Source organism: Asparagus officinalis, chromosome 3 (assembly GCF_001876935.1).
Source record: "Asparagus officinalis chromosome 3, Aspof.V1, whole genome shotgun sequence".
Classification (NCBI taxonomy): domain Eukaryota; kingdom Viridiplantae; phylum Streptophyta; class Magnoliopsida; order Asparagales; family Asparagaceae; genus Asparagus; species Asparagus officinalis.
Window position 1 is genome coordinate 44834726 of NC_033796.1, and position 11778 is coordinate 44846503.

Here is an 11778-nt window from a genome sequence, read left to right on the forward strand (position 1 = left end):
CAGAAAATGAGTTTAGGGTTTGAGTTTTTGACTCTTTGGGGACGGGTCGGGTAGGGTTTGAGATCAGAATAGGTAGTATTGCATTATATTCGGTCGGTTCGGGTTGAAAAGTTTTCAAACCGATCCGAACCGCAAAAGTTTTCAAACCGACCCGAACCGCTCTACTCATAAAACCAATTTTTCTAGGTCGGTTCGGGTCGGTTTTTTCGGTTTAGACCGAAACATGCTCAACCTAATCGCAACACGAGAGCTAATTATTTGAAATCCAAGACTCTATTTTCAAGTAAAGATCCTATCAGAATCTCCCGCACTATGCGAGATGTTCTAAGCCACGCTTGTAACAAACAGGGTGGCAGATTGGATCATTTCACTGCCCCCTTCGTGGCTTACAGTGCGGGGTACCGATAGGATCCCTAGACTCCTTTTCCCCTTCCCTGTTTCCTGGCTCGTAGATGGAAGACACATTTCCTTGTAATATTTTACTCGGGCGGTCATCTGTCGTGTCCTAGCGACCGCTGCTCAAGACTTGGGTCTCTTATAAAACAAAAGAAGATGCTCCTGCAAAATTTAACCTTTTAATTTCCGACGTCCATAAATAATAATATTCCCACCATACACTACCACAAAATAGATATATGGGGACGGTTATATGGAGACGGTTCAAAACTGTCTCCTTTGCCTCCTAAGGGAACGGTTGTGTGACGGTTACAACCGTCACGAAAGAGTCAAAGGCAACGCTTCAAAATAAAATGTTGGGCTTGAACTAGGCTTGAAAAAAAAACTTTCAAAGGCTAAAGGGACGGTTTTATTATGGGCTCGTGCCCAAACTTTTGTAACAAAAGAGAGGATTTATTCTCTCTCAGAACCGCTCCTCACCCGATAGCCTTTATTCTTCACCCGATAGTTCTAGGGTTTTCTCATCTTCCTCTCCTCTCGTCGACTCCTCTCCTATTTGTCTAAGGCAGCCAGAGGCGTAGCTATATAAGAAAATGAAATTTTTTTAATACCCCTCTGAGACTCTCATCGGCGACCTATTCCAACAGCGGATCTAGGGTTTGTAGCGGTCGCTGTCATCGCTGCCGCCGTGATCTGGTTCTTGGGTCGACGGAAATGGAGGATGGCGGTGGTGAGGAGGGAGGAGGTCAGGAGGCTGGCGTGGCTGGCAGCCAAGGAGGCGGCCAGGGCCGAGGCCGACACCCTTGCTTACATGGTGCCTCCATTCGCGCCATCTCCTGCGGTTGATGATGACGGAGCTGATGCCGGCAGAGAAATTAGGGTTGGGGATTGGGCGATGCCACCGCCTCCAGCTCAGGTTCTGCTGCCACAGTGTGTTGTGTGCTATCGGCACGCAACGACGAGGTGCTCGAGATGCAAGGCTGTCAGATACTGGTATGTTGCTTTCTTGGTTTTCTGATTCTGGGTAGGATTTTTTTGTTGATATCATTAGTTTCTATTGTTTTTGGTGTTAGGGTTTGATTTGGGGATTTATGTGGCTTTCTTAGGGCAATTGATAGAATTTAGGGCTTGACAATTGGTTTGATAAAATGAACAATTTCCCTAATTTCCCAATTCGTGGAATTGTACGAAGTGAGTTTACTTGGCACAAACTAGGAATTTGATGGGATACTTGCTAAACCTCTAAGATTACTGTATAATTCATACTTGGCATTAACAATCCATGATTTTTGTGGAAGTTTGGAGCAGTTGGTAGAATTAGGGTTTGACAGTTTGCCTAAGTGATCGATTTACTGAATTTCCCTAATTCCTGCAGTTAAAAGCTTCATGAGCTAGTTCAAAGCCTTCAGCAGCAATTGCTGCAATGCCGAGAAATTAACAACACGGTAAGCATTCCTGGCAATTCTTTGAATGAAAATGTCAATGAAAATGAAAGATAGAAGATCCTGGAAGATTAGTGTTAAGAGTTGTCGAAGCATGGAAGAAGTTATTTGTCACAGCTATCTATTTGCTAATAAAATAATATAAATATGTTTCAGATTGTGTTAAGAGTTGTCGAAGCATGGAATGGCGTCAGAAATGTTTACCTACCTGCTTTGTTAACTATGGACATTCAAGTAATACCAGAAGCTGCCAGTTCTAAAGTAGGAAAGGAATTGGCAAAATTTTGTATAATATAGTATAGGTTTATGAATGTTAAGTTACACTAAACCCCCATGAACTTTCAGTGTTCTGCAGTATTAATCGGTAATAATCAGAGTGGGTTTAAAAGAAGTTTCAGTTATTGTTAAATTGAAACAGACATGTCCACAAAATTTACACGCTATCTTCCAAAACCTGCCATGAAACTCATTTTTGTGTATATTGTATGAATTTGGTCAGTATTAATCAGTAATTGCAACTTTACTTTCTAAAATAATACTACATTTCTATGTAAATGCTCTATTTCCTGGAATTGTAGTTGGTCCTAGGAATTCTGTATCTGATGATCTGTGATGATCTGACTAAATGCATGTATCAGCCACTTCAAATGCTCATGTTGAACATGGGACTTGCATCTGAGTCTCTTCAAAACAATGTTCATGTAATATTGACTGGAACATCTAGCAATTAGCAAATAACTTTCAACTTTCATATAATTAGTACTTGTCTTTGCTTTGAAGCCTAGAGTAGTTCAACTAATTAATAACAGTAACATTGCTTTATCATGCTTATAGCAATCAGGATTATAAGATATGTGCTTGATTCTTGAAATTTGTTTTTTCTTTCTTTTGCACTGAAAGCTATTAGGCGATGGCAATTCCTGGTACAAACTTCATGCACATACGAAACTCAAGTTGACACTAACAAAAAGAGGAATAAGTTACATATTTATTGCATTAATTATCTAATACAGGACTGTGGTTAATTATGGGGGAAAACATTTTAGGAGTAGTTAATTATGGGGGAAAACATTTTAGTTACTCCTATGGTCAGAACTTGCTCCAGTGTTACTACACTGGACCTGGACATGGACAAACCCTTATGTATTTTATTATGTTGCATATATAAATTATTGAATTCATACTTACAGGAGTTATAGCCTTATAGGCTCGTTTAGCGTTTCTTGTTCACTCGTTTATCGTTTCATACTAATGGTCTGGTTGTTTTTTAAATACATGTTCCTTCTAAATGTGTAGAAAACAAGTGAGACCAACAAAGCAAATCGTGAAGGTCTAGAATATATGCACACTACGGGGACAATAAGTTTTGCGAGGATTCGCCAAAAAATGGTATTTCAATTTTTTTTAGTGTTACTTATTAACTGCATCCTTTCTTTTTGTTCGTTTTTAATGTATTTATCAATATTTTAACTATCATGTCTTTATTATAGGAAAATGAGTTGGGAAGACCTCCAAGTGAAGCTGAAATGTTTATTGAGACCCGTAAAAAGAAGATAAATCCACAAGGAGAGAAAACAATCAATTTGATAGTAAGTATGTGCCATATTTCCTAAATATTAATATTCATATATTGCTTTTTAGGTCCTAATTTTCATATAACATGCATAGCAACTAAATATAAATTTTGCTAATGCAGGGTGCTTTAGAAGAACTCAAATCTCAAGATGAAGTTGATGATGCATGGGATTTAGTCAAGAAAGATGAACATCCTGGACGTGTACGTCTTATGGGGAGGGGTGTCACTAAAACCATGCTCCAGAATAAAAATAAAAAGATCATGGATTCCTCTGAGCAAGTTCCAGAATCTGTTAAGTGATGAACTTTTTTGCGATTTAATAACGGAGGAATATAGATATGTATTTTGGACAAAAGCAAAAAAGTTCCTTCCGTTAATGAATTGTTGCAATATCATTCTTTTTTAAGGTTCGTTCTGTTAAGATTAAGATTTTGGTGGTGTTGTTTGTAAACCTTAGACTTTATAATTTCTTTGTTTGCAAATATTACAACAGCATATAAATATCGCTGCTACCATATATTTGTAGCATTTGATTTTTACTGTAGCAATTTGCTATGTGTAAAATTTGTAAAGTACTTATCACTGTAACTATTCAAGCATTGTCATAGCGTAAAACCGAAAGCTATTTCCACTGTTGTATAAGCATTGACATTGCTCCAAAATCTAAAACCGTCACATTTGCTAAATAATTGTCCCCATTTCACAAAAGTAAAAACTGTTCCCCTTAATATCAAACTGTTCCCATTGTTTAGAACCTAAAAACCGTTCCCCTTGTTATCAAACTGTTCCCATTGCTTAGAATCTAAAAACCGTTCCACTTGATATACAACCGTTCCACTTGATCTAAACCACGAACCGACCCCTTAGCAAAATCGTTCCCTTAGGGTACTAATGATGACAGTTTACAAACCGTTCCACTAGGATCATAAACCGTCCCAGTAGACCTACGGGCACGGCCGTAAATGAGACGGTTGTTGAACCGTCCCCATAGATGTAAGGCAACGGTTTTTATGACTATTGTGACGGTTCACAACCGTCCCCATAGGCCTCAAATGTGGTAGTGATAAAAACCACACTTGCTAACCAATAAGGTCACGGAACCACCATAATAATGGACTTAGCTTGCCATGCACCCCTTGGACGTTGGTTGGACCTCAAATTGCTCTCAAGCATCATCCCCTGTCCCATTCACGGATAAAACGCTCTGTCGAGTGTTTGCGGACTAGGAAACCACTACAAAGGGTACGTGTTAAGCTAATGAAGTGACGTGATCATATATCAGTCAATTAAGCATCATCACTTTGATTCTCACTCACTAGTCACTGCTTTGGACCCTTGAGACACTCGGAAGGGCACTCTTGAGGGCAAAAGCAATTTCCACGGTAGAAATAAAGATTGGATAGGTGCAAGATAAACTTTTTTTTTTTTGATCGTCTTTTGCCGACAATGCAAGTGGAGTAGCATGTTCCACACAAAAAAAAAAGAAAAATATATATTTTGACTGTGAAAAGTTAGATGATATTGGGAAGGTATTATAGCAATTGAAATGCAATTTTATAGAGATATGATGAGTGTTAGATTTAAAAGGAATCACAATCACCACTATTTAATTAGTGGTTGTTATCAAAAGTAGTGAATATCTCCACTACTTTTTGCAGAGGAGGAGATTCAAACTCAATTAAAAATAGTAAATTTCGAAAAACTCAGTTGAGCTTGAGATAGTTATTTCGCACAAAACTCTCGTTAATTTTGTGAATTTTGCAAAATCCCCCTGATTTCGGGAATGTCACAAAACCCCTTAACTTTAGCCATTTATTATTACAGTAAAATATCCCTTTTTAAGTAAAGGAAATAATAGTTGGCTAAATTTTATTTGGCAACTGGGGATAAAAAGCTGTCTACTTGATAACTTAGGAGCAGGACGCATTAAATATAACGGTATGAAGGCCAAATTGGTGTTGCCTTTTCTGAAACCTTCTGCTAACTTTGAAAACCTTATTGCTTTTAAGGAGCAATCTTAGGGTAGTTTTAAAAGCACCTACTATTTTTTAGAATTTTCATATCATATATATATTTTTGACTTTTGACAATACTATCTTTTTTTGTAGAAAAAAGGATGAAAACCACACAATAGACCTCAGCCTGGATTAAGGTTTTTCTCACGCAAAGAAATGTTTTCACTATATTAAGGTTTTGACAATACTATCTTTTCACTATATTATCCTGAATTAGGGTTTATCTCATGCAAAGAAATGTTTTCGCTCTTGCTAAATATGTAGCTAAAGTTATGTCTATTCTGCTTATTTTCAATTGTAATGATATTCAAGCACAATTTTACCAAACATCTAATTAATATATAATTTTGGAAGCAGCTTTTAGTGTATATTTGCCCATCAAATATTTTTAACATTTTATATAAATTATTCCTTTTGTGTTTAATGATTTATTCTAATCCTAATCAAATAACTTCAAAGTTTGAACTATCCTAATCCTAATTAAATTCTAACTTTTAAATTGTATAACTATTTTAATCATAATCAAATTCTAATTATTTTTAGTTTGGGCCCCCAGAGTTTGTACTGGACATCATATTTATTTTTTTGCACCAACCTTGTCATAGTTAGTATAAATAAATAAATAGTATTTAATAGTGTAGAGAAAACTCTTGGGATTCTATATTTTTATTAGCTCTCCAATACAATCCTTTGTTCTTTCTCTGGAGTTCTCAAAGACCCAGGAGAGATTCCCACTTACTTGCTTCATCTTTTGAGCTCCTAAAGCTTTGATCCTGGAGGGTTTTTGGCTTCCTCTTGCAAGAGAGAGTCTTGAATTAGGTGGGTTTTTTTTTCTTCTTCTAATATTTTTGCTATTTTTCCCCAGCATTTGTGACGTGGGTTGTTGATGTTTTAGGTGATTACCTTTTGGGTTTTGCTCCATTTTGTTTGTTGTTTGTGGAAGTAGGTAGATTTGGGGAAACTTTAATTTCGCCTTTTTAATTTAATATCTTTTACTCATTTTTAATTTTGATTTATAACTTGTCTTGACACTGTATTTAGATTTAAGCTTCAAAGATGCCATCTTTAGATCAAAATTTGTTGTGTATCTTGTATTTGGGGGTTATGCATGTTCTTTGGACCCATAGGTTTAAGGCGTTCATTGCCTTTTTGTTGATGTATCAATTTAAGCTTTAAATGGTCTGTAAGTTATGATATGTTAATGGATTTTTGTGGTGTTTGAGATAAACTACACCCCATATACAAAGTTTGTAACTTTAGGTTCTCCCAAGATAGAAGTTGTAGCTTGGGCAAAGTTAATAAGCATACTACATTATTTGTAAGTTTAGGCAAACAACAGAGAAACCATAACATATATTAAATGGTTTTATATACATTAGAGATTATAATATTGCTGGGTTTTCCTTCTAAGTCATCTTTTTCTTTTTGAAAATCCAGGTTAAGATTTCTATTTAGTGGTAAAGAGTGTCGAATGTTGGGTGTTGGGGTACCTATTCTCTCAAAGCATATATATTTTTATAAACAGAAGTTCTTAGTTCTTACATTACCCAATTCTTGTTTCCTCAAGTCAAAATTTCTTTTGAGTTTCTGATCTTCTATTTTGCTAAGGTCTTCATTATTACTTTCAGCAGTGTTTATATTAAGTACATTAGCAGTGTTTATATTAAGTACTTTTAGCAGTGATCTTTCTACACTCTTGTCTTGTCTTTTGCTCTTTATTATGTACCAACCTGATATCACAATTGATGTAGATGATGAAGACACTACTGTAGAATTGCCTAAGAAAAAAATAAAGGTGGAGAAAAATTAATCTCGGCTTAATTAAATATGAAAAAATAAGAAAAAAAGGATAATTTTTTTGAATATTCTATAGTAAAGCTTAAAGTTTTTAGTAAAATTAGGAATATTTAGAAGGGATTTTCACGCAAATTTTTCAATATGCTTTTGTCATATAAAATTATACTAGAGTTATCATTAATCTTTAGTATTTATTTTTTATTTTAAATCAATCAATAATTAAGATATCTTCCAGTCTTGTGAAAAGTTTGTGCTCTGTGTTGAGCTTACACAAACTATCTTAATATTAAGTATTTGGTTATATTTTTATTAACACGTCGATAATATAGTATTTTTTTCAAACTTAATACTATATTTAATGACTAAAATAAACAAGTTGGAGATCGATGATTTAATCTGACAAACAAATGTGTTACATGAAGTTTGATATATACAAATTTAAAAAATAACGTTGTGTATGCAAGTATATAAAAGTATATTAATCCCAATTTAACACACAAATCTATTTCATAAATTTTTTTTTTAAATAAAAACTTTTAAAAACATTTAAATAAAATTTATGGCAAATATAATAATCTATGTTTATAGATTTTAACTCAAAATGAATCTGACTTATTTTATAGTAAGAAAATAAATAATTTTGGTATTTAACCACGTGCATGCACGTGCACAAAAACTAGTGTGTGTGTATATATATATATATATATATATATATATATATATATATATATATACGCGGTATATATATATATATATATATATATATATAGGGAAAAGTGATCTATATGTGAGCCCCTATGGCTCCCACCTAAGGACGTTGGCACTAAAAATCACATCATTTCTTAATTTTTTTTACGATGCCGCTATCCGTTGAAACTGATTCTACACGTTCTTAAACCAAGACACACGATCACGCGGCCCGCCGCCAATTTTTGGGGGTGAAACGTCGTGTTTTGACGCATATTATCCACGTCGTATGCAATTTTAACAGGGTTTTGAATGAATAGAACTTTTTACACGGCTGTGCAACGAATGGTCAAAAACACAAGCGGGTATTCACCCCAAAATTGATGTGTTTTGGGTTTAAGACGTGTAAGATCAAGTTGCAACAGGAGTGGATGCAGCATAAAAAATTTAGAAAATGATGTGATTCTAAAAGCGCGCGTCCTTAGGTAAGAGCCTAGGGTGTCACCTTATATATATATATATATATATATATATAATACTATATATATATATATATATATATATATATATAATTATATAATAATATATTATATATGAATGAACTGATAAGCTCCTCCGCTCATCCGTTAATATCGGCATTTATCACCAGATCATTGGTTCGATCCCATCTGCTTAACCTGAAAAAAAAATGGGAATAGAAGGTAGGACCCACACATACGGAGTTTCCTCCTAGATGAGAGTTAGCGATATAACTCGAATATCGGTCCGGAGACCCCCCGTGCCTTCCCAAATTCCCCACGCATCTCCAAAAAAAATTATCACAAAGATAATAGGGAATCTCGTGGGGATTATAAACGTTACAGATGTATTTTGTACAACACGCTCCGAGATCCAAAGGGTTTACGACAAATTAAAAACAAGGGCTTTTTGTCTTTAGGTCCAATAGTTTACCTCCCTTTATTTTTAAACCCAAGTAGTATTGGTTGTATCTCTAAGTCCAAATTTCTTTTTGTATTTGTCTTTAAACCCAAATCCAAAATACAATACTTTCAGCAGTGGGCCCCCCCATATATTTTTCTTAAAACCCCAAAATACCCCCTTTCCCCATATCAACGTCTCTCTCCTCAAAATCCCTATTTCACCTCAGCCCTAAATTGAAAAAGAGAACTCCAGCTATCGTCGCCCGCTCCAGCCGCCGTGACCGAGATCTCGCCGTCGTCGCCCGCTCCACCCGCCGTGATCCAGATCTCGCTGTCGCCCGCTCCAGCCGCTCGAGGCCGCCGTGACATTAGCTCTCGCCGCGACCCCGATCTCGCCCGCTCCAGCCCGCAGCAGCTGTCGCCTGACCCAGGCCGTCGCCCGTAGGCGTTATCGACCGTCCCAGACCGTCGCCCGCAGCCGCGACCCAAGTCCCAGACCGTTGCCGTCGATCGCGCCGTCTATCTCGCTGTCCCCTTGCCGCCGACGGATTTCGCAGTCGACATTGTCGTCATCATTGCCGTCGAACTCATCGTTTCAGGTATTGATTTGCAAGAGCGTTGGCTGTGTTTTCGTCGATTTTTTTTTTTAAGTTAGTTAAATGAGTTCATAAAAAAATTTTAATTCGTTATTTTTAGTAAAATGTTAGATAACTGAGGTTTTGTAATTAACCACCCATTAATTTCACATTAGTTATTTCACATAATTATTTTGCACTTCTTATTTCACATTATTATTTCACATAATTAGTTATTTCACATAATGTTATTTCACATAATTATTTTTAGTAAAATGTTATTGTTATGAATTCATAACAATTAGTTAAATATTAGTTAAATTTGTTATAATTGATGAAATTTTTGTTAAATTTGATCTTAGTATAGAATGATAACATGTAAGTATAGCATGAATTACCAGACTTATAAGTATAGCATATTAATATAAGTAGAGCATGTTATACTGTAAGTATAGCACATTAATACTGTAAGTATAGCACATTATACTGTAAGTATAGCACATTAACCTGTAAGTATAACATGTTATATTGTAAGTATAGCACGTTATCATGTAAGTATAGCATGTTATATTGTAAGTATAACACGTTATCATGAAAGTATAACACGTTATCATGTAAGTATAGCACATTAACCTGTAAGTATAACATGTTATATTGTAAGTATAGCACGTTATCATGTAAGTATAGCATGTTATATTGTAAGTATAACACGTTATCATGAAAGTATAACACGTTATCATCTAAGTATAGCACGTTAACCTATAAGTATAACATGTTATTCAGTAAGTATAGCACGTTAACTTGTAAGTATAGCACGTTAGTTAGTAAGTATAACACGTTAACATGTAAGTATAACACATTATTCAGTAAGCATAGCACATTATCATGTAAGTATAGTACGTTATCCTATAAGTATAGCACGTTATTCAGGAAGTATAGCATGTTATCCTATAAGTATAGCACGCTATCAGGAAGTATAGCACGTTAACCTGTAAGTATAGCACGTTAACCAGTAAGTATAGCACGTTAACCTGTAAGTATAGCACGTTAACCAGTAAGTATAGCACGTTAACCTGTAAGTATAGCACGTTAACCAGTAAGTATAGCACGTTAACCAGTAAGTATAGCACGTTAACCAGTAAGTATAGCACGTTAACCAGTAAGTATAGCACGTTAACCAGTAAGTATAGCACGTTAACCAGTAAGTATAGCACGTTAACCAGTAAGTATAGCACGTTAACCAGTAAGTATAGCACGTTAACCAGTAAGTATAGCACGTTAACCAGTAAGTATAGCACGTTAACCAGTAAGTATAGCACGTTAACCAGTAAGTATAGCACGTTAACCAGTAAGTATAGCACGTTAACCAGTAAGTATAGCACGTTAACCAGTAAGTATAGCACGTTAACCAGTAAGTATAGCACGTTAACCAGTAAGTATAGCACGTTAACCAGTAAGTATAGCACGTTAACCAGTAAGTATAGCACGTTAACCAGTAAGTATAGCACGTTAACCAGTAAGTATAGCACGTTAACCAGTAAGTATAGCACGTTAACCAGTAAGTATAGCACGTTAACCAGTAAGTATAGCACGTTAACCAGTAAGTATAGCACGTTAACCAGTAAGTATAGCACGTTAACCAGTAAGTATAGCACGTTAACCAGTAAGTATAGCACGTTAACCAGTAAGTATAGCACGTTAACCAGTAAGTATAGCACGTTAACCAGTAAGTATAGCACGTTAACCAGTAAGTATAGCACGTTAACCAGTAAGTATAGCACGTTAACCAGTAAGTATAGCACGTTAACCAGTAAGTATAGCACGTTAACCAGTAAGTATAGCACGTTAACCAGTAAGTATAGCACGTTAACCAGTAAGTATAGCACGTTAACCAGTAAGTATAGCACGTTAACCAGTAAGTATAGCACGTTAACCAGTAAGTATAGCACGTTAACCAGTAAGTATAGCACGTTAACCAGTAAGTATAGCACGTTAACCAGTAAGTATAGCACGTTAACCAGTAAGTATAGCACGTTAACCAGTAAGTATAGCACGTTAACCAGTAAGTATAGCACGTTAACCAGTAAGTATAGCACGTTAACCAGTAAGTATAGCACGTTAACCAGTAAGTATAGCACGTTAACCAGTAAGTATAGCACGTTAACCAGTAAGTATAGCACGTTAACCAGTAAGTATAGCACGTTAACCAGTAAGTATAGCACGTTAACCAGTAAGTATAGCACGTTAACCAGTAAGTATAGCACGTTAACCAGTAAGTATAGCACGTTAACCAGTAAGTATAGCACGTTAACCAGTAAGTATAGCACGTTAACCAGTAAGTATAGCACGTTAACCAGTAAGTATAGCACG

General features: G+C 35.7%; 1 protein-coding gene across 2 annotated transcripts; it reads left to right on the forward strand.

Moving 5' to 3' along the window:
• LOC109833989 lies at window positions 1080-3754 on the forward strand. Of its 2 annotated transcripts, XR_002245417.1 has the most exons (5): window positions 1080-1389; window positions 1772-1841; window positions 3135-3227; window positions 3329-3427; window positions 3535-3754. XR_002245417.1 is itself a non-coding variant. In XM_020401875.1 (4 exons), exons 1-4 carry the CDS (start codon window positions 1369-1371, stop codon window positions 3712-3714), a joined length of 393 nt encoding a protein of 130 aa, XP_020257464.1. In that variant the 5' UTR covers window positions 1080-1368; the 3' UTR covers window positions 3715-3754. The 2 variants fall into 2 exon arrangements, 1 of the variants encoding a protein (XP_020257464.1); XM_020401875.1 differs by lacking the exon at window positions 1772-1841.

Bases quoted from the DNA above. Each gene is read 5' to 3' on its own strand.
- LOC109833989 (XM_020401875.1), top strand. From the start codon at position 1,369: ATGCAAGGCTGTCAGATACTG. The intron at 1,390-3,134 runs GTATGTTGCTTT...CTAAATGTGTAG, and splicing joins TGCAAGGCTGTCAGATACTG to AAAACAAGTGAGACCAACAA. The intron at 3,228-3,328 runs GTATTTCAATTT...TCTTTATTATAG, and splicing joins CGAGGATTCGCCAAAAAATG to GAAAATGAGTTGGGAAGACC.